Genomic DNA, 26,320 nt, shown 5'->3' on the forward strand with positions numbered 1-26,320 from the left:
CCATAATCCCCCCACCACCAAACTTTACACTTGGCACAATGCAGTCTTGCAAGTACCGTTCCCCTGGCAACCAGCAAACTCAGACACGTCCACCAGATTGCCAGAAAAGAGTGATTCGTCACTCCAGAGAATACGTCTCCACTGCTCGAGTCCAGTGGCAGCGCGCTTTACACCACTGCACCCAACGCTTTGCATTGCACTTGGTGATGTAAGGCTTGGATGCAGCTGCTTGGCCATGGAAACCCATTCCATGAAGTTATCTACGCACTGTAGTTGTGCTAATCTGAGGGCTACATGAAGTTTGGAGGTCTTTTGCTATTGACTCTGCAGACAGTTGGCGACTTCAGCGCACCGTGCGCTTCAGCATGCGCTGACCCCACTCCGCCATTTTACGTGGCCTACCACTTCGTGGCTCAGTTGCTGTTCCCAGTTGCTTCCACTTTGTTATAATACCACGAACAGTTGACTACCGTGGAATATTTAGGAACAAGGGAATTATGCGGATGGACTTATTGCACAGGTGGCAACCTATCACGGTACCACGCTTGAATTCACTGAGCCCCTGAGAGCGACCCATTCTTACACACTGTTTGCAGAAGCAGTCTGCATGCCTAGGTGCTTGATTTTATACATCTGTGGCCAAGGAGCTGATTGGAACACCTGAATCCAATGATTTGGAGGGGTGTCCCAATACTTTTAGCAAAATAGTTTCTTGCCTGTCACTTGGCAACTCCAAGTTTCAGCTCCCTCCATAAACTTTCTATAGGATTAAGATCTGAAGACTGGCTAGGCTACTCCAAGAAGCCTTATTGTTGATTCAGCCAATAGGTTAAAACGTTTCTCTGGGCACAAAAACTCATCCAACTATACCACTTTTCAGTATTATTTTTCAAAGGGCCAGTAAAACATGCAGGTGGCTACACTGAGCTGAATAATTGGTGGCCTTAAAGTGTTACTAAACCCACAACAGTAAAATGAGTCTGTATATGCAGTAAAGTATGCTTGTTACACTCACTGTGGAACCTAAGGGGTTAATCCTCTGCATTGTGTAAAAAGGCCGTTTGATCCAGACTTCTCTGCCCCTCCTCTTGTTCAAATGTCCACGTTGATAAGAGACTGAACCCGTAGCCCTTCTGCACATGCTCAGTTTAGTGTGTATTGCTAGAGAGGGTTTTTTTCCCTTGGTAGAGTGCATGTGATCAGCACAGGGCCAATCAGCACTATCCAGACAGAGTTCAGGGGTTTTGCATCCTCCTGGAGCAGAAAGAAAACTCTGCCTACAAGTTTTAACCAGTGCTCAGCTGAAGTCACACGACTGCTCTAACTGCTGATGAGAAAAGGTATTTAACTGTTTATATTTACTAAAATAATTGCATTTCCATGTTCTGTGTACTGTGGGAGACCGGATATAGTGAATGCAGGGTCTTAGGTTTAATGTGCTTCTTCTTAAGCCACTCCTTTGTTGTATTGGCAGTATGCTTTCAGTCATTGTCATGTTGGAAAATCTATCTACGACCTATATTCAGTGTTCTGGCTGAGGGAAGAAGGTCCTCATCCTAGATTTTACAATACATGGCCCCGTCCATTGGCCCCTCAATGCAGCAAAGTTGGCCTGTACCTTTAGTAGAGAAACAGCCCCAAAGCATATTGTTTCCACCTCCATGCTTGACTGTAGGGATGGTGTTTAGAGTCATAGTGAGCATTTTTCTTCCTCCAAACACGACGAGTAGATGGTTCTCTGAATCATTTAGATATTCATTGGCAAACTTCAGATGGGCCTGTACATCTGCATTATTGAGGAGATAGACCTTGCGAGTGCTGTAGGATTTTAATCCATGATGGCATATTGTTTTACCAATGGTTTGTTTGGGGACTGTGATCCCAACTGCCTTGAGATCATTCACAAGCTCCTCCCGAGTAGTTCTGGGCTGATCCCTCACTTTTCTCAAGACCATCCTTACCCCATAAGGCGAAATCTTGCATGGAACTCAAGACTGAGAGCGATTGATGGTTATTGTGTATTTCTTCCATTTGCGAATAATCACTTCAACAGTTGTCTCCTTCTCACCAAGCTTCTTGCTGTTGGTCTTGTAGCCGATTCCAGCCTTGTGCAGGTCTACAAGCATGTCCATGACGTCCTTTGACAGATTTGGTCTTGCCCATGATGGTGAGGCTTGAATAGAAGAAACATTCTGTGGACAGGTGTCTTTTACACACATAAGTTGTCAGTAGGAGCACCTTCTTAAATTGACAGGACTAATCTGTGTACCACATGACCACATAGCTAGTCTGTGGGAGCCAGAATTATTGTTGGTTTGTAGGGCATCAAATACTTTTTTATCACTTAACTGCAACTCAATTTATAACATTTTTATCGTGTTTTTTCTGGATTTTTGGTTGATATTCTGCCTCTATCATTTAAACTACACCAATGATGAAAAATACAAACCCTTCATTTCTTTATAAGTGGGCAAATTTACAAAATCTGCAGGGGATCAAAAATTTATTTTCGCCACTTTATTACACGGACAGTCTGCAGGGGTCCTCCATTACACCTGTGATCTGCTGACCGCTGGTGCAATGCTTTTCAGGCTCCTGCAGAAAAATGTACATTTATTTATTTCTTAAAGATGAAAATATCCTTTAACAGAGCGCACACCGGAGGTTGATTTGGCTGCTCAGTATGCTCTAGTACTGAGCACCCAAGTTCTTCCGTGTGCGAACATAACCTGAAAGAATAAAGTTTTTTCTTTTTTCACCTTGATGGGGCTGGCGCCTCATTTACTCGCTCAGTAGGCGCGCTTCTGAGGACTGTTAAGAGAGCCTGACACTCCCTTTTCCTGACGAGCACCCAATCAGTGATCATTACATTGCAAAGTCTCTCCCCTCCCTGCTATTCCCCGGGTGTGGTGATGGAGACAGGAAGGGAGGTGAGTAGGAGAGAAACAGCACAATATTAAAGTTTAAGTCACCATAAAGACCCTTTCGCTTTTATAAGCTCCAAACATTCCTAAAAGCACCTCAGATTTAAAATACAGCTTTGGGTAAAATTATTATTTTTTTTTTTTTGTAATCAAGACAAGTAGATGGTCATGAGGCTCAAGCAGATTGTGAGCTTGATTTAGTCCTTGGACATGTAGTTTTTAAAAAAATTTCCATACCTCTGCATTACAGTGCTGCATATAGCCTACTGTATGCAGAAAGAAGAGCTATGGGAGAGACCTAGAATGTCCTCCCACTACAAGTTACCTACTGGGGAGGAGGATACAAGACTGGTCACCTTGAACAAAGAAGGAAAGCACCAGTGACCGGTCTTATGTTAGAGAAAGAGTCTGCACAAAGGCAAAGTACATGAATTGCTTCATGCTGGATTGTGGCACAGATCTGGAAAAAAAAAAGCACAAGGGAGACCAAGATTCAAGTAAGAACACACTGCCTTTTATATTTAGAGAATATTTGTATAGCCAGGATTGCAGCTTTAAGGATGACTTTATTACCTGCTATCTTTTCATCTGTCTTGGTATCCAAACACCACTAAAAGACATTGGAGCCAGGTCCAACCATCTCTGTGACCTTCCTGTAAACTATACTGCAGTTGTGCAAAACACCTTCCTAACCTCAGCTTGTAATTCGATCATGAAGGAGTGGCAGAACATTAATCAATTTCTCACTCCTTTTGCTCACCTTGTTAAGTTCTCTCTGTAAGGCTTTGTTCACCTAAGCACCTTTCACACAGGCAGATCTGCCTGCTCAGCGGGGGATCTGCCTGCTCAGCGGGGGATCTGCCTGCTCAGCGGGGGATCTGCCTGCTCAGCGGGGGATCTGCCTGCTCAGCGGGGGATCTGTCCTCTGATCCCTACTGAGCAAGCCCATGATAGGTCCATATTCACTCCACTTATGCAGATGACACGGACACAGTCCACATTCCTCTATGGGTAGCCTCATGTAAAATGGACCGCCTATTCGTTTACATCCAACTGTCATCCGATAGCCAGATGGGGAACAGATCCTTATCCGTCTGTTTTTAGGGATGGTTCACACCAGATGCAGTCCAGTTTTGTTCTGCATCAAAAATGCATGCAAAGTGTTTTTCATGTATTGCGATGAACCTAGTTTACTCCAGTGCAGTCAGTTTCTGGTGCTGAAAAAAAAGTAGAACAAGCTGCATTTTTTTCTGTGCAGACCTGTACTGGAACGCAGCAAAACACAAAAAAAACACACTGGAATGGAGAGTGGTGTGAACTGTAAACATAACCGTATCCAGAACGCATAGTGCATTTTTGAACTGGCCCTTAGCAGGTCATATGGAGACGGGTATAAACAGGCACATGTCCGTTTACATCCGCCACTCCATAGAGGGCGATGGATTGTCTGATTGGGTTCGCCTGAAAACCGTCCTCCTGTGTGAAAGGGGCCTTTTGTGTATTAAATTCTACAATACAAAAAGACAGGTGGGTATCAAAATTAGGTTTGAGTGTGGGAATAGAAAGACATCTTTCAAAGAACTGTGTAAATTTAAAAACTAATCAACAAAAGCTTTCCAGCTTGTCCATTTAACAGATATTAATTTAACAACCAACTTCTGTCAACAGGAGAGCCACACACTGATCAAAATTCGGCTGGTCCCTGCTGAACTGACTGAAATTCGATCCATCTATGGCCAATGTTAAAGAGACAATATAATGGTTTTGGACATAAAGCAGAACTTTACCCATAACAAAAATAATGTTCCTTAGGCAAGGGCATACATTCCACATTAATAATGATTCTACCAAAAGTAGAGTGTGCTGCAAAATGCCTCAATCATTGCTCGTGCTTCTTCTTGCTGATGGCTGCCATTTTGCTGGATCTCAGAGCCCCAGAGCAGCAGTAAATCTTTAGGCTTTCAGCAAAGCGGCCTTTTTCAGCACAGTGCTGAAAAATAGAGAGCAAGTGAGCATGTGCAGATGAGTGTGAAACAGTTTATTACAGGATTTTATACAGTATAGTGTAGGTACTTATTTTTTAATGTTTTACATAGCTATACCTGCAAAAAGGGCCAGTCTGAAGTGATCTAGCAGGACATCATTTTTCTGACTAAAGTTCCACTTTATAGCCTATACAGCCACCTTGTATTCTATCTGCCTTTAGGCAATCCCTGAAAAAATATCCCTTCAGGGATGCCTCTGCCTAACTGAAATTTAAATCTCAAACAACTCATCCCTACACAGTCATTGTTATTATATGAATTATATGTATGACATGCCCTTCTCTTAGATTATAAACTCTCACAAGCAGGGCTCTCCCTAAAACAGGTGGAACATGTAACATGTTCCAAAGGTGAACTAATTTCCCAACAATTGGCAAACAATTTCCTGCAGTACCACTAAAGAGTGATTTTTGTACAGAGACATATTTTCAGTCTCCGAGATTAAATATGACCTGTGTGGCTTCTGAGGCTGGACTCTTCACCTTTTACAAGCAACCTGTTGTTTAAACTGACAGTTAGCTATATTTAGACTGACAATGCATTAGGTGTGGTTTGACACAATGATAGTCAGTGTATGCCGAAGAGATGAAAAACAGCCATCTTTTTGTCACAGCAGATTTCCTAATGCCCCCCAACAAGGTCTATGTACACTGGCTATTTTATGTCCTACACATTATAAATGAGAACTTGTGTACTCTGCTAAGCACACTCCTTGTAAAGTTAATATATTAAACCATCACTGTCTAAAGCACCTTCAGCAGCTGATCACTGTCTGAGTAAGCAGGTTCTTTACCTTTTAATCCCTGTCTATGGTCCAGTTTAAGCCGGTGCCATGATCACTGCCCAGGTTTCTCATTTGAGAGTGGCTCCTTTCTCTTGCAGCCTCTTATGTAGCCACCCTTACATGCAGGGACTAGAGCTGTGTCTCACTACACTATGGGCATCAATAGAAACACACAGCTCCATAGCCTAGGGTGACAAGGTACTCCCCTGCTCCTCCCTTGTCCAAGCCAACTGACCATTGCTAACACTTTCCTGTGAAGACTGGAAGTTAAATGAGGCAGCATTAAAAGAGCAGGAGCCAACATCATTGAAAGGTGTAAAATGCAAATATATACAGTTGCAAGAAAAAGTATGTGAACCCCTTGGGATTACGTGGAGTTTTGCATGAATTGGGCATAAAATGTGCTCTGAACGTCATCTAAGTCACAACAATAGAAAAACACAGTCTGCTGAACATAATACTACACAAACATTAGATGTTACCATGCTTTAATTGCACATAACATGTAAACATTCACAGTGCAGGGAGGAAAAAGTATGTGAAGCCCTAGTTTAATGACTTTTCCCAGAGTTAATTGGAGCCAGGAGTGAGCCAACCTTGACTCCAATCAGTGTGATGATATTGGATGTGTTGCTGACAGCTGTCCTGCCGTTAAAAAACACACACCTGTTTTGGGTTTACTGGTTTCAAGAAGTACTGTCTGATGTGAACCATGCCTCGCAGAAAAGAGCTCTCAGAAGACCTACGATCAAGAATTGTTGACTTGCATGAAGCTGGAAAGGGTTACAAAAGTATCTCCAACAGCCTTGACGTTCATGTGTCCACGGTAAGACAGACTGTCTACAAATGGAGAAAGTTTAGCACTGTTGCTACTCTCCCTAGGCGCGGTCGTCCTGTAAAAATGACTGCAAGAGCACAGCCCAGAATGCTGCATGAGGTAAAGAAGAATCCCAGAGTGTCAGCTAAAGACCTACAGAAATCTCTGGCACATGCTAACATTTTTGTTGACACATCTACAATCAGGAAAACATTAAACAAGAATGGAGTACATGGGAGGACACCACGGAGGAAGCCATTGCTGTCCAAAAAGAATATTGCAGCATGTTTGAAGTTTGCAAAAGAGCACCTGGATGTTCCACATCACTACTGGCAAAATATACTGTGGACAGATGAAACCAAGATTGAGTTGTTTGGGAAGAACACACAACACTATGTGTGGAGAAAAAAAGGCACAGCACACCAACATCAAAACCTCATCCCCACTGTGAAACATGGCGGAGGGAGCATCTTGGTTTTGGGCTGCTTTGCTGCCTCAGGGCCTGGACGGATTGTTGTCATTGATGGGAAAATGAATTCCAGAGTTTATCAAGACATTTTGCAGGAAAACGTACGACCATCTGTCCGCCAACTGAAGCTCCGCAGAGGATGGGTGATGCAACAGGACAATGACCCAAAGCATACAAGTAATTCAACAAAACAATGGCTGCAACAGCACAGAATACGCCTTCTGGAGTGGCCCAGTCAGAGTCCTGACCTCAACCCGATTGAAATGCTGTGGCATGACCATATAAGAGCGATTCACACCAGACATCCCAAGAATATTGCTACACTGAAACAGTTTTGTGAAGAGGAGTGGTCCAAAATGACTCCAGATCCTTGTGCAGGTCTGATCTGCAACTACAGGAAACGTTTGGTTGAGGTTATTGCTGCCAAAGGAGGGTCAACCAGTTATTAAGTCCAAAGGTTCACATACTTTTTCCTCTCTGCATTGTGAATGTTTACATGTTATGTGCAATTAAACCATGGCAACATCTAATGCTTGTGTAGTATTATGTTCAGCAGACTGTGTTCTTCTATTGTTGTGACTTAGATGACGTTCAGAGCACATTTTATGCCCAATTCATACAAAACTCCACGTAATCCCAAGGGGTTCACATACTTTTTCTTGCAACTGTATATATATATATATATATATATATACACACACACACACAAACACTATATTACCAAAGGTATTGGGACGCCTGCCTTCACACACACATGAACTTTAGTGGCATCCCAGTTTTAGTTGATAGGGTTCAATATTGCGTTGGCCCACCCTTTGCACCTATAACAGCTTCAACTCTTCTGGGAAGGCTGTCCACCAGGATTAGGAGTGTGTCTATCGGAATGTTTGACCATTCTTCCAGAAGCACATTTGTGAGGTCAGGCACTGATGTCGGACGAGAAGGCCTGGTTCTCAGTCTCTACTCTAATTCATCCCACAGATGCTCTATCGTGTTGAGATCAGGACTCTGTGCAGGCCAGTCAAGTTCCTCCACCCCAAACTTGCTCATCCATGTCTTTATGGACCTTGCTTTGTGCACTGGTGCTCAGTCATATTGACATAGGAAAGGGCTATTTCCAAACTGTTCCCACAAAGTTGGCAGCATGGAATTGTCCAAAACGTCTTGGTATGCTGATGCCTTAGGAGTTCCCTTCACTGGAACTAAGGGGCCAAGCCAAAACCCTGAAAAATAACCCCACACCATAACATAATCCCCCTCCACCAAACTTTACACTTGGCACAATACAGTCAGGCAAGTACTGTTCCAGTGTCAACCACCAAACCCAGACATGTCCATCGGATTGCCAAACAGAGAAGTGTGATTCGTCACTCCAGAGAACGTCATCCCAATGTTCTAGAGTCCAGTGGCAGTGTGCTTTACACCACTGCATCCAACGCTTTGCATTGCACATGGTGATGTAAGGCTTGGATGCAGCAGCTCGGCCATGGAAACCCATTCCATGAAGCTCTCTATGCACTGTTGTTGTGCTAATCTGAAGGCTGCACGAAGTTTGGAGGTCTTTAACTATTAACTCTGCAGACGGTTGGCAACTTCTGCGCTTCAGCATGCACTGACCCCACTCTGTCATTTTACGTGGCCTACCACTGCATGGCTGAGTTGCTGTTGCTTAAAGTTGCTTCCACTTTGTTATAATTTCATGAACAGTTGACCGTGGAATATCTAGTAGCAAGGAAATTTCACAGATTGGACTTATCGCACAGGTAGCAACCTATCACGGTACCAAGCTTCAATTCACTGAACTCCTGGGAATGACCCATTCTTTCACAAATGTTTGTAGAAGCAGTCTTCATGCCTAGGTGCTTGATTTTATACACCTAAATCCAATTATTTGGAGGGGTGTATCAATACTTTTGGCAATATAGTATATTTTGATGTTGCTAGTAGAACCATTGGATAGGACTTCTTTGATGGGGTGACACTGCAGCGATGTCTTACTGCTGTTGTAGCAGATTAGATGTTGACATGGTTGATGGTCCCATCAGTGAATATTCATGCATAGCTCACAGCCCATTGCTCTATCTACAGAAGAAACAAAGCCCTGCTCCAATTCTCCCATCACTTCCAACACTGTCTAGGACAGCGTTTTTCAACCACTGTGCCGCGGCACACTAGTGTGCCGTGAAATATTGTCTGGTGTGCCGTGGGAAAAATTGCAATTTCATCCGTAACATGTGGCCTCCGCTCACAAATAGACCAATCTTTAGAACAGCAATGGGCAAACTACGGCCCGGCGGACCTTTTAATCCGGCCCGCGGAGCGTGATACTGTCAGGATGATCTGTCCCCCTCGACGTATCTGCGCATGTGCCGGAGATCGCCGATCGGCTGCTAATGCCTGAAACTGGCACATGCGCAGATACGTCGAGGGGGACAGATCCTCATAGGAGACAGATTTTCATGCTACACCGGAATGGCGAGAGGAACGCGCGGAGCAAAGGTAAGTGAATTGACACAGGGGGGGCTTGGGGACTTAATATGGGGGATGAATTAATATGGGGGATGAATTACTATGGGGGATGAATTACTATATGGGGGATGAATTACTATGGGGGATGAATTACTATATGGGGGATGAATTACTATACGGGGGATGAATTACTATACGGGGGATGAATTACTATATGGGGGATTAATTACTATGGGGGATGAATTACTATGGGGGATGAATTACTATATGGGGGATGAATTACTATATGGGGGATGAATTATTATATGGGGGATTAATTACTATATTACCTTTGCTCCGCGCGTTCCTCTCGCCGTTGCGGTGTAGCATGAAAATCTGTCTCCTATGAGGATCTGTCCCCCTCGACGTATCTGCGCATGTGCCGGAGATCGCCGATCGGCTGCTAATGCCTGAAACTGGCACATGCGCAGATACGTCGAGGGGGACAGATCCTCATAGGAGACAGATTTTCATGCTACACCGGAACGGCGAGAGGAACGCGCGGAGCAAAGGTAAGTGAATTGACACAGGGGGGGCTTGGGGACTTAATATGGGGGATGAATTAATATGGGGGATGAATTACTATATGGGGGATGAATTACTATGGGGGATGAATTACTATACTGGGGATGAATTACTATACTGGGGATGAATTACTATACTGGGGATGAATTACTATACGGGGGATGAATTACTATACGGGGGATGAATTACTATACGGGGGATGAATTACTATACGGGGGATGAATTACTATATGGGGGATGAATTACTATATGGGGGATTAATTACTATGGCGGATGAATTACTATGGGGGATGAATTACTATGGGGGATGAATTACTATATGGGGGATGAATTACTATATGGGGGATGAATTACTATGGGGGATGAATTACTATATGGATGATGAATTACTATGGGGGATGAATTACTATATGGGGGATTAATTACTATATGGGGGATGAATTACTATATGGGGGATGAATTACTATATGGGGGATTAATTGCTATGCTTACTATGGGGGAATATTACTATACTTACTATGGATGACACATACACATCATTCATCTACTCTTGGTCCGGCCCCCGGGTCCAATTATAAAATACTTTATTATTTCATAATAAAGTAATTATAAAATAATTTCTTTGTGTTTGATTCCTATTCAAGAGAATTACTTTATATATAGTCAATATAGGCACAGAGGTAAATTTTTTAAACATTTTCTAATGGTGGTGTGCCTCGTGATTTTTTTCATGAAAAAAGTGTGCCTTTGCACAAAAAAGGTTGAAAAACACTGGTCTAGGAGGTTGTATTAGCAATCCAGAGTTGTGGCTGATTTTACTATATCAAGAGGTAAATTACAATTATTTTAAAAGATGGAAAATTCCAACTTGCCTTGAAAAAGGCAGAGGAAAACATTTTTGTGCTTAGATGGTCTTTAAATGTATATATTTTTAATATGTCAGGCAGATACAAATTATGTCTATAGCAGTAACATTGATATCTTAGAATTGCTCACACGCCCTTTTACAGGCAGCTGTGTCAACACTTTCAGAAGACTGCAGAAACACTCACACTGACCCTATTCTATTGTCAGTCTATGGAAAGAAAAACATTGAAGCATCACATTTCTGAAGAAAGGAATGGCCTGGGCTACAAAACAACTTATTGTTCTGATTTTAAAGGATAAGTACACCTTTTATAACATGTTACACCAGTATTCAGGGTGTAACATGTTACTGTTGCAGCAGCCAACATTCGATCCATCTATAGCCAGGCTGGTTGTACTGAAGTTAATCTATTGATCAACTTCCAGACAACCAGCAGTGATCACTGCGTTCTGCCAGCAAGGAAGGTTCCCTGCAAGCAGAACATAATAGCGCTGCGGGAGGTAATCCCCCCATCAACACTGACTGTGTTGATGTGGGAATCAAGTGATTTTCTTTCCTGCAAAAATTGCATCACCTATGGTTTGCTTTTGAATGCCATAAATATAGCTAATTTGCATTTAGCGGAAAAGTCTTCTTTACCTTCACAATAACTGCCGAAGGAGTTGGACAGGATTGATTGTGAAATTAAAATTTCAAGTTTGGTCACATAAAAACATCCAACATTGAGTTGGAAGTTGAGGTAGAACTGATTGTCTGCTCTGTTTGCCACTTTATTAAAACCTACCACTGAGTTAATTCCCAGCCATATTGATTTGAGGAAGATGTTTATTATTTATAGTGACTTTCCTAGGAGTTCTAAAGTGCTTCGGTTTACCTGCGCAAATGTTCGTACCTGATCAGGAACTAGTCTGCACAGCACCTGTTGGGTGGGTGGAGCTCCTATAAAATCTGCCCATTGCTATGCACAGTTAATCAAGAGCAAGGAGGACCTCCCAGTTCCCATCAGACTCTACTCAGGAGGAAGGAGTGTCCAATGTGGACATTCCAACCTCAATACTGACTCGAACATGGGGTTCAAGTAATTTTATAGCCAAGAAAACAGATTTTTACCATGTGTGAGAAAAAATAAAATTCCAGCAGTAAAAGAGATCAGAGATAAGTGTGCGTTCAGTGTACTTAGCCTTTAAACTGGCCATACGTTATACAAATTTTCTTGTGTCATTTTCCTTTCAATTGTGATCAAAAATATAATATGAGGTCAAACCAAAACAAGACTTTCAATTTTCATCCAATCAGACAGGCCCTCACACTACATAGCTGAAGATAAAGCTAAAGGAGATTGTACAGAAATTGTACAAGAAAACTGTATAATGTTTGGCCAGCTGAAGTATCCATACTCCCTATGGTAAACATTTGCGCAATAAACTAGCTAATCTGTGAGCCTCCAGCTCTCTTCACTGCTTGGCCTCCCATTGCAGTGTGGCCTTTTTTTTCACATCTACTCAGCTGGCAAGTGTGACTCCCACCTGTATGCATGTTTTAATGGAAGATCCATGAAAATTTGCCTATGGGCCTTATAAAGAGTAAACTAGTTTTTCTGTCAATTTTTGGGCAAATTCAGTTCTAATTCCTTACAGTCAATCAAATCTCTCCTCCTCTCAAGCCCTTACCTACTGAAATATATTCTGAGTCTCAAGGAGCCCCTCCTAAAAATGTTATCTACAGCTCACAGCACATGCTTGGAAAGTCATGGAAAGATTTAAAGAATGACGAATGTGGTATACTTGGAGTATTTGGTACCCACAGTAACTCCCTGCTATATAAAACAAGAGTATTATCCATATAAAATGAACAACAACCATAACAACAGAAACACAGACTGAAAACTGTACTGTCCTTTCAGTGTGATCAATGGAGAACTGTCCCCCTACACCACTGCTCAGTGAAGAAGTGACCCCTTACATTGTAGGCCAATGAAGAATGATCTCTACACTGATGGTCATTGTAGGTGGGAAACAAATCTGCCACTGTTCAAAGAACTCCTAGCACTCTCTGGAGGAACCCAAGCTGAGAAAACCAGATCTAAATTGTGTTTTCAGATCACTAAACTAATTAATCTTCAAATCATCTGGCATTACTGCATGTATATATGAAACTTCTTTTTTGCTGTATTTTCTATGTAAAGTCTGTTCACAAAGATAAGGTTTTACATTATAAAATACACTAGCAGGCCATCTTGGTTCGTAGAAATAAAATACTGCTTTATGAACTGTAAAAGTAATTCACAAGAAATAACAGCTTCAATGGTTAAAGTACATCCCTGTCTTTAATAGTTATGTCGCTTGTCTAGAACAAGCATGTAACAAGTGAAAGTCATAGAAAAAAAAAGTTACATATCACTATACTTGTGTGTGACAGGCTGTCAATGCAGTAGCACAGTTGGAAGACAGCAACACAGCATTTTCATCCTGAACCTTTGCTGCTGATCACCAGATATTATTTAAAAGCTACAGATTTAGGACTCATGCACACTATAAACAGGGGTGTGGAAGTTTTTTAAAAAACTACTTGTCCAAGGGACTAAGGCCGGCCATACATGGATCGATTTCCGAGAGATTTTTAGTTAGAAAATCAGACATAAGAAAAACGGCCGATTTTCGCTCTGTTAGTGGGGCAATGGCACCGGACGATTTTCGTGGTTCCTGCCCATTTCGTGTATCGGGCATGCTGGAAAATTCATGAAAAACAACAGATTTTCAAAATCATTGGTGGCACCATTGGATTATAGAATGAACGTTGTTTTCAATTTTCGATCGAAAAATCATTCGGAATTCGACCCATGTATGGCCTGCTTTGATTGTTGTCCCAATTTACGTGTCCCTCATGACAATTTAACCAAAACCAAAAGCATAGGCGGCGTGCTTTACCCCACTGCATCTGATGCTGTGCATTGTACTTGGTGATGTAAGGCTTGGATGCAGCTGCTTAACCATGGAAACCCATTTCATGAAGCACTCTACGCACTATTGTTGTGCTAATCTGAAGGCTACACGAAGTTTGGAGGTCTTTAGCTATTGACTCTGCAGATACAGTCAGGTCCATAAATATTGGGACATCAACACAATACTAACATTTTTGGCTCTATACACCACCACAATGGATTTGAAATGAAACAAACAAGATGTGCTTTAACTGCAGACTTTCAGCTTTAAATTTGAGGGTATTTACATCCAAATCAGGTGAACGGTGTAGGAATTACAACAGTTTGCATATGTGCCTCCCACTTGTTAAGGGACCAAAAGTAATGGGACAATTGGCTTCTCAGCAGTTCCATGGCCAGGTGTGTGTTATTCCCTCATTATCCCAATTACAAGGAGCAGATAAAAGGTCCGGAGTTAATTTCAAGTGTGCTATTTGCATTTGGAATCTGTTGCTGTCAACTCTCAAGATGAGATCCAAAGAGCTGTCACTATCAGTGAAGCAAGCCATCATTAGGCTGAAAAAACAAAACAAACCCATCAGAGAGATAGCAAAAACATTAGGCGTGGCCAAAACAACTGTTTGGAACATTCTTAAAAAGAAGGAACGCACCGGTGAGCTCAGCAACACCAAAAGACCCGGAAAACAACTGTGGTGGATGACCGAAGAATTCTTTCCCTGGTGAAGAAAACACCCTTCACAACAGTTGGCCAGATCAAGAACACTCTCCAGGAGGTAGGTGTATGTGTGTCAAAGTCAACAATCAAGAGAAGACTTCACCAGAGTGAATACAGAGGGTTCGCCACAAGATATAAACCATTGGTGAGCCTCAAAAACAGGAAGGCCAGATTAGAGTTTGCCAAACGACATCTAAAAAAGCCTTCACAGTTCTGGAACAACATCCTATGGATAGATGAGACCAAGATCAACTTGTACCAGAGTGATGGGAAGAGAAGAGTATGGAGAAGGAAAGGAACTGCTCATGATCCTAAGCATACCACCTCATCAGTGAAGCATGGTGGTGGTAGTGTCATGGCGTGGGCATGTATGGCTGCCAATGGAACTGGTTCTCTTGTATTTATTGATGATGTGACTGCTGACAAAAGCAGCAGGATGAATTCTGAAGTGTTTCGGGCAATATTATCTGCTCATATTCAGCCAAATGCTTCAGAACTCATTGGACGCCGCTTCACAGTGCAGATGGACAATGACCCAAAGCATACTGCAAAAGCAACCAAAGAGTTTTTTAAGGGAAATAAGTGGAATGTTATGCAATGGCCAAGTCAATCACCTGACCTCAATCTGATTGAGCATGCATTTCACTTGCTGAAGACTGAAGGGAAAATGCCCCAAGAACAAGCAGGAACTGAAGACAGTTGCAGTAGAGGCCTGGCAGAGCATCACCAGGGATGAAACCCAGCATCTGGTGATGTCTATGCGTTCCAGACTTCAGGCTGTAATTGACTGCAAAGGATTTGCAACCAAGTATTAAAAAGTGAAAGTTTGATTTATGATTATTATTCTGTCCCATTACTTTTGGTCCCTTAACAAGTGGGAGGCACATATGCAAACTGTTGTTATTACTAAATACCCTCAAATTAAAGCTGACAGTCTGCAGTTAAAGCACATCTTGTTCGTTTCACTTCAAATCCATTGTGGTGGTATATAGAGCCAAAAATGTTAGAATTGTGTCGATGTCCCAATATTTATGGACCTGACTGTAGTTGGCAACTTCTGCACACTGTGCGCTTCAGCATGTGCTGACCCTGCTGTCACTTTACGTGGCCTACCGATTTGTGTCTGAGTTGCTGTTGTTCTCAATTGGCTCTACTTTGTTATACCACTAACTGTTGACCGTGGAATATTTAGTAGCAAGAAAATTTCACAGATGGACATATTGCACAGGTGGCAACATGTATTCAAAGAGTAGTGGTTAATGATTCATACTCTGAATTGTCTAGAATTGTCAGTGGTGTACCCCAAGGTTCAGTGTTGGGATTTTTACTTTTTAATATATTTATAAACGATATAGGGTCTGGGATTAAAAATCCCATTTCAGTCTTTGCAGATGACACCAAGCTATGCAGTGGAATAATGTCCTTACAGGATGTCTCCAATTTACAAGCCGACCTCAATGCACTGTTTAATTGGGCAACTATGTGGCAAATGAGGTTTAATGTTGATAAATGTAAGGTCATGCACTTGGGGACCAAAAATATGCATGCATCATACATACTAGGGGGGTACAACTGGGGGAATCAATGGTGGAGAAGGATCTGGGAGTTCTGGTAGATCACAAGCTTAATAATTGCATGCAATGCCAAGCTGCGATTTCTAAAGTGAGCAAAATCCTCTCTTGTATTAAAAGAGGTATAGACTCCAGAGAGAGAGACATCATATTACCCCTGTACAAATCATTAGTAACACCTCATCTGGAATATGCAGTTCAGTTTTGGACACCAATTCACAAAAAGAACATTGGGGAACTGGAGAAAGTACAGAGAAGGGCAACCAAACTGATAAGAGGCATGGAGGAGCTCAGCTATGAGGAAAGATTAGAGGAACTGAATTTATTCTCTCGAGAAGAGGAGATTAACCGTTTCAATACCATGCAATTTTACACCTTCCTGCCCAGGCCATTTTTCAGGTTTCAGCGCTCTCACACTTTGAATGACAATTGCGCGGTCATACAACACTGTACCCAAACTAAAATTTTATCATTTTCTTCACACAACTAGAGCTTTCTTTTGGTGGTATTTAATCACCGCTGGGGTTTTTATTTTTTGCTAAATTAACAAAAAAAGACCAAAAAATTTGAAAAAAAAAACCACATTTTTCTTTGTTTCTGTTATAAAAGTTTACAAATAAATAATTGTTCTTCATAAATTTAGGCCGAGATGTATTCTGCTACATGTCTTTGGTGAAAATAACCCAAATTAGGATGTATTTTTTAGTTTGTAGGAAAGTTATAGAGTTCACAAACTATGGTATAGATCTGAATATTGATCAATCCTGACAGCCAATCTAATATCTTGAGGTCCAAGAACATCAGAACAGTACAGATATCCCCCAAATGACCCCTTTTTGCAGAGTAGACAGTCCGACGTACTTCATAAGAGGCATGGCGAGTTTTTTGAAGTTGTATTTTTTTGTCATAATTTTTCGGAAAATGAAAAAATTAATTTTCACTATTTTTTTTTTTACATACTGTCACCAGTGCAGTACAGCGTCATCATATAACTGGCATGGCGGTGAACAGCGACACTGACTGGTGACAGTATGAAAAAAAAATATATATTTTTTTTTTTTTTTTTTTTATTATATTTAATTTTTTATTACATTTTTTTTTTTTTTTTAAGATTTTGTTTTCATATTTTACTATGACCAAAATAGTACAATGTTACCATAGTAACACTGTACTACTTTGGGGAAGTGATCAGTATTTTTTTTTTTTTTTTTTACACAATTTGCTTATAGCAAAGAATTACTTTGCTATAAGCAAGCATTTACCTGAATGAAATCGATTCATTCAGCTTTTTTTTTTTTTTTTTTTTTTTGTGCTTAGCTGTGATTTGGTCACAGCTAATCACATGACATGTGCATGTGATTAGCTGTGACCATTCACAGCTAGGCACTAGTATACAATGGATGGCATCATGAATGAAGCCATCCATTGTATACAACTGTCATGTGACCTGCTGTGATTGCTCACAGCAGGTCATATGGTACCGGCAACGGGAGCCGGTACTCGGATCTGTCATCGGCCGTGTCCGAGGTGCACGGGCGGGGACAGATCGCACTGCTGCGTCGCTCTGCAACCGCGCAAACCGCGCATGTGCGGGAGCACGCCAAATAGCGTGCACCCGGAATACAGGAGCACATTTCAAGCCGCCAAACGGCCATTGGCCGGGCGGCTAATGGTTAAGGGGGGATATGATCAACATATATAAATACATCAGTGGTTCATATAGTGAGCTCGGTGTAGAGCTATTCACCCTGAGCACATCACAGAGGACAAGGGGGCAGTCTGGAGGAAAAGAAACTTAATCTCCAAACACGGAAAGGTTTCTTCACAGTGAGAGCTGTGAAAATGTGGAATAGACTCCCTCAAGAGTTGGCTCTGGCCAGCTCAGTGGATTGTTTTAAAAAAAGGCCTGGATTCTTTCTTGGATACACAGAATATAACCAGATACTAACATTTATACGTAAAGTTGATCCAGGGAATATCTGATTGCCTCTCGGGGGATCAGAAAGGAATTTTTTCCCTGAAAGGAGCAAACCGTATCAATCATGCTTTACTGGGTTGTTTTTAGGGATGCGCCAAAATTAAAAAAAAAAAAAAGCACCAATAAAGGTGCTGAAAAAATCCCACCCCTCGCCGCCACCTGCCACCACCAGACGCCGCTCTGTAGTTCTCAGCCTTAACTGAGAAACCATCAAAAGATCCTGGTGCTAGGCATAGAGATGAGTGAAGGGAAGATGGCCTCCACTCATCTCTATGCCCTTGGAGGATCGGAATGATGTCACTTCCGGTTCTGGACAATTTTTTTTAAAGCGCTAGTTCAATTCTTTTTTTTGATCCAATGCTTTACATTGCAGAGGAGAGATGTGGGGTCTTATTTACCCCATATTTCTCCATAAAGAGGACCTGTCACTAATTATTTCTATCACAAGTGATGCATGCATTTCTTGTGATAAGAATAAAAGCGATTACATTTTTTTTTTTTTTTTACAGGGACAACGCAAAACCAAAAAACATTAAATAAATCAAAAGAAAAAAAGTTTAAAGTGCCCCTGTCCCTCCATGCTCTCACGTAGTGGTGAACGCATACGTAGGTCATGCCCACATATGTAAATGGCGTTCAAACCACACACGAGGTATCGCCACAAACATCACAGCAAGAGCAATAATTTCTCGCAAAAGAACCTACTCTGTAACTTTACACTGCTAATCTGTAGAAATGTTTAAAGCATCACCCATGAAGATTAAGTACCGCAGTTTCACGCCATTCCAAGAGCGTGCGCAATTTTAAAGCGTGACATGTTGGCTATTTACTCGCCATAAAATCCTCTTTCATATTTTACAAAAAATTGGGGTATATATTTTTTTTTAACCACTTGCCTACAGGGCACTTATACCCCCTTCCTGCCCAGGCCAATTTTCAGCACTGTCGCACTTGGAATGACAATTGTGCGGTCATGCAACATTATACTCATATGAACATTTTTTATAATTTTTTTGAGACAGACAGAGCTTTCTTTTGGTGGTATTTAATCACCTCTGGGTTTTTTATTTTTTGCTAAACAAACCAAAAACAACTGAACATTGTGGCATTGATGTGCACTGGTAGGCATTGATATGTGGCATTGATGTGGCACTGATGGGCATTGGCAGGTGGCATTGATGGGGCTACACTGATCATCAGGGCACACTGATCATCAGAGTACATGTCCCCTCTGAGGAATGCCGATTGCCGGCTCTCCTCTCCTCACAAACTGTCAGTGTGACAGCTCGTGAGGAGAGGAATGCTGATAACCGGCATTTCCTTATTTACATGTGAACAGCTGTGATTGAACATGGCTGATCACATGACAAAGCTGACATCATCGGCTCTTTCCGTTGATTGGTGATCCACTGTGTCCCCACCAATTGCCGTGCGCCCCTGGGGGCACACATGCGCGGTTAGAGTGGGAGGACGTCATATGACATCCTCCCAGAACGAGAGAACTGCCTTGCGCCCATCATTTCCTTATATGGCGGGCGGGAGGCAGTTAATCAAAGTGTATTTTTTTTCCAAAAAATATATATTCATTTTTAAAAACTGCACATTTCGATTTCTGACCAAGTGCATTTTTGTATTTTCGTTTTCGCTTTTGGCACCAGAATTTTCATTTTGGTGCACCACTAGTTTTTTTTTTGCCTTCCTCTGGATCAACTGTGGGTATAGGGTTATAACTTTTTTTTTTCTTCTATAAATGGCTGAACTGGATGGATTTTTGTCTTTTTCAACCAGACTAACTATGTAACCTATCACAGTACCACACTTGAATTCACTGAGCTCCTGAGAGCAACCCATTTTTTTTACAAATGTTTGTAGAAGCAGTCTCCATGCCTAGGTGCTTAATTTTTTACTCTTGTGGCCATGAAGGTGATTGGAACACCTGAATCCAATGATTTGGAGGGGCATCCCAATACTTATTATACTGGATTTATATAGCGCCAACGGTTTGCTCAGCGCTTTACATTATAGTGGGAGACAATACAGTTCAATACAAGAGGGAATTGAGGGCCCTGCTCCTTGGAGCTTACAATCTAGGAGGGAGGTTATAGCAATATGGTGTATGTGTGGGCTAGCCACAGAGTGTTTTCAAAGAGTCCACTACAATTTTGAGCCCGGTTCAGGTGTTATTTCCACTATCATACACTGACAATTCGCACCTGAATCGTACCTGAACAGCTGAACAAAGTCGCACCAGAGTGGGCTGAAATTGCGCCGTCAAAACCGGCCCGCACATATGTGAACACATCCTTAACCTCCCTAACGTGTAGCTCAGGGTAAAATGTCTGTACCAAAAGCGGTAACCCCGAGCTACACTCGGGCTCACCATGTGGCGCTGCATAGGGAGTCCCTGCAGCACTTACCTTGTCCTTCGCTCCCGCGATGTGTCCCCTGCAGCGTCCCCGGCCATCTCCTCCGGCTGATGCCGGCATCCGGCTCCTGTGTTCCGGTCCCTGTGACGTTGGGAAGTACGGGTGCCGCCGGCAGCGATAAATTTGAAAATTTAAAAAAATGTCATTTTTTTCAAAACGATTTTCCATAGTAAAACATTGCTGTTTCAACCCATTTCACATACATTTTGTCCTTAGTGCTCTGTCCTGTCCCGTCACCATTTTGAATGTTCTTTCTGCCTGGAAACTGAGAAACGTCCATGGCGTCCAAAAAGTGTCCCTTTAGGTCAAAAGCGGTTTAGACCAGCTAGAGAACAGTAAATCAGAACCACTTGCAGAATTGAGTGATAATGATTCGTGGAGAAATTAGCCATCAGACACCGAAAACAATTTTGCGACTTTGCTCAGCGATGTACGAACTTGGCGCTATATTTCAAATTTCAGTGTTTTTGGTTTGATTATATTATTGAATTAAATGTAATATTATTTTTTACGATTATTTATTAAATTATAATTTATGATTTTGTGTTTCAAATTTTATCATACCCGGGATGTTTAATAGACTCTTGTTCAGACAGATTTCAGTGAGTTATTCCTAAATATTACAGCCTACAATAAAAAAACGACATATTTCCATGCAAAATAATGGTACCGCTTTCAGCACCAAAAATCTGAAATAATCATACCGCCAGGGAGGTTAACCTAGTCTGTGAACGGCAGTGCTGCTCTGCCCTCCAGTCCTTAGACTGACAGCTAGCTTTACATGTGTGATATACACAATGCTCACTTCCCGACCAGACGTTTGTGGAAGCAGCATAAAGAATGACACAGCAGCAAACATCTTTTCAAGATAAAAACTATGTTTGAGAGCAAAATAAGATTTAAAAAACTGTGAATGTAAAGCTATTAAAATTGATTTAGAGGGAAACATGACAAAAATAGTTGAGGGTTTAATTAAGCCATGTGTGGAATGCATTTGGGGTAGACGTCTGAGGTGTGTAAAATCTGTGAGGAAGAAGGTACAGAACAACCCTCCTCCCCATATGAACTGCCAAACCTGGCCACAAAGACCATCCCTGTTGGATGCTCAAGGCCAAGAACACCCCAAGCACTCACAACCCACCATCTTCAACATGGATAAAGGCTGCCACCTCACCAAATGAAAGAAGGAATTCCACACAAAAGCTGGTAACACAATTATGATGATGGCAGATGTAATTTCAAATAAAATATATTGATGACAGTATTGCTGATAAACAAGGTTAATTACATAAACAAAGGCACACCATCTCCTCCTCTAAGATAGCATGGCATCACACTGCCAATTTCAATTGATTACTCAATAGCACCAAAGGATATATATCCACTTTGTTCACACCAAATGCCAAACCCAGATATTACCATGTAAAAGTAGCCATGACATCAGTGTGCAGTAAATAGCCTGCAAAGAGAGCAGAGCTGTAGGAGGAATACAGCAGCCCCAACCGCTACAGGTTTCATGCAGAAAACTACAAGAGGGAGCAGAAAGAAGACCAGTCACCCTGCACAAAGAGAGAGAGCAGCAGTGACTGGTCTGTATTACAGGAAGCTTCTACACAGAAGCAATGTTTCACACCAAATTACTGCACAGATCTGGAAGAAATACACAAAGCACACCAAGATTCCAGTGAGTATGCATGACAAATATATAGACACAATATTGCCTGATCCCCAAGTTCAGCTGTGACAATTCATAGTCGTAGCACACAGTCATTCATAGATAACCCTTCTGAAGGCTGAGTGCATGGCTTAATGGTGGTACTGTACAGAATCCGACAATGAAGGGAAAACCTGCACACGAGAAGACAATTGGGACCCAGGATGTACTGATGTTCCAGTCTCTCTGACACCTTGTTTTTTTTTTAATCCTCTCTCTTTCACTGGGTTATGCTTTATAAACACCCAGCAAATTCAGCATTGATCCGCAGGACCTCCTGCTTCACTGCTGCATACTGCCATCTTCCTCTCCTACTTCATCAGTGGGCTGGCTGTCTCTTCCTGGTTCTCGCAGATAGCCCCTTATTGATATGTCACTGAGGGGGGTAAATCTTCCGGAGCTGAAGTTGTTAAAGTGTATTTTTTCCCCAATCCTGGGATATTGATCTGGTCAGTTAAGTAGCAGAGGAGGTTGTTAATCAGTTTCAGCTGCTTTGGTGTTAATGAAACAACAGGTGCACTAGATGGGTAACAATGAGACAACCCCCAAAACAGGAATGGTTTTACAGGTGGAGGCCACTGCCATTTTTTCCCTACTCATCTCTGCGGACAATTTTTCACTAACTTTGCATTTAGCTAGGGTCAGTTTCACTACTAGTAGCATGAGGCGATACCTGGACCCTACAGGTTGCACAGGCAGTCCAACTCCTCCAGGATGGCACATCAATATGTGCCATTGCCAGAAGGTTTATTGCGTCTCCACGCACAGTCTCAAGAGCATGGAGGAGATTCCAGGAGACAGGCAGTTAGTCTAAGAGAACTGGACAGGGCCGTAGAAGGTACTTAAAGCGGAGTTCCACCTAAAAAAAAAAAAAAAAAGTTAGCAGCTACAAAAACTGTAGCTGCTGACTTTTAAAATACAGACACTTACCTGTCCCTTGGTCCAGCAGTGTCCTCACCACCGCTTTCACCAGGTATCTTCTCTCCTTGATGCTGGCATCTTCAGTGGGGACAACTTCCGCTTAAGATCGCCAAGGCAAATGCAGGTATCCGCTCCCCAAAGGTGCCAATCCTTAACGGGGAGTGAAAGACAAAGGCTTAAAGTGGAACTTCCCCTTATGGGTGGAGCTCCGCTTTAACCCATCAGCAGGACCGGTATCTGTTCCTTTGTACAAGAAGGAACAGGATGAGCGCTGCCAGAGCCCAACAAAATGACCTCCAGCAGGTCACTTGTGTGAATGTCTCTGACCAAACAATCAGAAACAGACTTCATGAGGGTGGCCTGAGGGCCCAGTGTCCTCTAGTGGGCCCTGTGCTCACTAACTGGCACCATAGAGCTCAATTGGCATTTGACATTGAACACCAGAATTGGCAGGTCCGCCACTGGCTCCCTGTACTTTTCACAGATGAGAGCAGGTTCACCCTGAGCACATGTGACAGACATGAAAGGGTCTGGAGAAGCCGTGGAGAACGTTATGCTGCCTGTAACATTGTTCAGCTTGATTGCTTTAGTGGTGGGTCAGTGATGGTCTGGGGAGGCATATCCATGGAGGGACACACAGACCTCTACAGGATAGACAATGACTGCCATTAGGTATCGGGATGTAATCCTTGGACCCTTTGTCAGACCCTACACTGGTGCAGTGGGTCCTGGGTTCCTCCTGGTACATGACAATGCCCGGCCTCATGTGGTGAGAGTGTACAGGCAGTTCCTGGAGGATGAAGGAATTGATACCATTGAATGGCCCCCACACTCATCTGACCTAAATCCAATAGAATACCTCTGGGATATGTTTTTGGTCGCCAGGTTGCACCTCAGACTGTCCAGGAGCTCAGTGATGCCCTGGTCCAGATCTGGGAGGAAATACCCCAGGACACCATCCGTCGTCTCATTAGGAGCACGCCCCGATGTTGTCAGGCATGTATACAAGCATGTGGGGGCCATACTAAGTACTGAGGACCATTCTGAGTTGCTGCAATGAAATTTCAGTAAAATGGACAAACCTGCTGCATTATTTTTTCGCTTTGATTTTCTGGGTGTCTTTGAATTCAGTCCTCTGTAGGTTGATAATTTTCATTTCCATCAAATGATGGGACATCCTTACATTCCTAACACATTACCCAGTCCATATCAATATAGATATCCAGCATGAGATTTCTCCCCATTGAGATCTGCTGTGTTTTCAAAGTGTTCCTTTAATGTTTTTGAGCAGTGTGTGTATATATAATATATTTGGGGTTCTAAGTAATTTTCTAGCAAAAAATATTGAATTTTACTTGCAAACAAAAATTGCCAGAAAAGGCCTGACCTTCAGGTGGTTAACTCAGGCTATGTACAACCCAGGGAAGAGGTAACTGCTACTTTTACAAAGTAATATCTGGGTTTGCCCAGACATGTTTTAGCACAGAGTAGATTTCTTCCCGTGGTGACTGTAAAGGAATACACACACATAAAGGTTTTTGTATCTGGAGTTAAAAAAAAAACTAAGCTACCATGGTGATGGAGCAGGAGAGCAGTGAGGGGGTGGGGAAGGTCCTGTAGGGTGCAGACCCCCCATAGAAGCCTCTCCTCTCCCATAGGAAGTCCTGGCAGGAGCGGGGCCCATACACAGCACTGAACACCTCAAAGCATGGCCCTATGGAAGGACTACACCGGTGACAGGTCCTCTTCCTCCACGGAGGACGGTGGATAAAGGCAACCGGTCACGGTGCCCATCCCCTGGGAAGGGAGTCCAGCTTACCTTTCCTACGGAAGAAGGACATGGTGCCGGGCGGACGTGTCGCTTTCAATCAGCACATTGCTGGGCGCCCCGGCTCCCTCCTTCCAGCACACGGGATGCCGGGGACCCGCTCTCCGACCCCCGCTGAACACAAACACACCCCGGCTCTCCTAACATGAATGACACTTCCTCCTTCCTGCACATTCGGCTCCAACCTCCGCCATACTGTACACAGCGCAGCGACCTTCCGGGGAGCGCACAGCCTGTTGGGTAATCTCCAAGAGCCGCTGAAGCACGGTCCGCCATCTTTGTTAGGGACAATCCACGGATGCCGAAGCATTTCGCTGTCCTCAGAGAAGGGTGGTGTAGGAAGGATCGAGGAAGACGAATAAAGCTTGTTTCCTAAGTTATTAACCACTCGCAGTCATGACGTTTTTCACTTGTATGTTAAAATCAGCTTTTGCTTGCTAAAAATAACTTAGAACCCGAAAACATTATATATTTCCTGAAATAAAAGGTGGCTGTTTTCATGTTTTATTTAGGTATAGATAGATGAGAGGCAAGGCACCTTGTAGGAAGGCCACAGCCAGCCCTCCAAGGAAGTGGAGCAGAGAGGAGAAAGCAGAGACCTCAGAGATGAGAGGCAAGGCTCCTAGAGGGAAGGCCACAGACAGACCTCCAAGGAGGAGGAGCAGAGAGGAGGAAGCAGAGACCTATTCAGAGATGAGAGGCAAGGCTGCTAGAGGGAAGGCCACAGACAGACCTCCAAGGAGGAGGAGCAGAGAAGAGGAAGCAGAGACCTCTTCAGAGATGAGGGGGGAGGCCACAGACAGACCTCCAAGGAGGAGGAGCAGAGACCTCTTCAGAGATGAGAGGCAAGGCTGCTAGGGGAAAGGCCACAGGCAGACCTCCAAGGAGGAGCAGCAGAGAGGAGGAAGCAGAGACCTCTTCAGAGAGGATCCTCTGAGGAAGGCCACAGACAGACCTGCAGAGAGGTGGAAGCAGAGGCCTCTTCAGAGATGAGGGGGAAGGCCACAGGCAGATCTCCAAGGAAGAGGAGCAGAGAGGAAGAAGCACAGACCTCCTCAGAGATGAGAGGCAAGGCTCCTAGGGGGAAGGCCACAGGCAGACCTGCAAGGAGGAGGAGCATAGACCTCTTCAGAAAGGCTCGTCGGAGGAAGGTCACAGTCACACCTCAAAGGAGGAGGAGCAGAGATGATGAAGCAGATACCTTTTCAGAGATGAGAAGCAAGGCTCCTCGGAGGAAGGCCACAAGCAGACCTCCAAAGAGGAGGAAGCCGAGACGTCCTCAGAGA

At 43.0% G+C, this 26,320-nt stretch overlaps 1 protein-coding gene across 1 annotated transcript in view; it reads right to left on the reverse strand.

Annotated features, from left to right (window-relative positions):
- AKAP10 (A-kinase anchoring protein 10) overlaps window positions 1-25,256 on the reverse strand; it is an 83,122-nt gene extending 57,866 nt beyond the window's left edge. Inside the window, exon 1 of the mRNA XM_089693661.1 lies at window positions 25,026-25,256. Within this exon, the coding sequence (XP_089549787.1) occupies window positions 25,026-25,047 (22 nt within the window). The 5' untranslated portion in view covers window positions 25,048-25,256. The remainder of the gene's footprint in view (window positions 1-25,025) is intronic.
- Between the last annotated feature and the right edge of the window lie 1,064 nt (window positions 25,257-26,320).

Source organism: Staurois parvus, unplaced genomic scaffold (assembly GCF_062004578.1).
Source record: "Staurois parvus isolate SC_StPar_1 unplaced genomic scaffold, SC_StPar_1.0 ptg000635l, whole genome shotgun sequence".
Lineage (NCBI taxonomy): Eukaryota > Metazoa > Chordata > Amphibia > Anura > Ranidae > Staurois > Staurois parvus.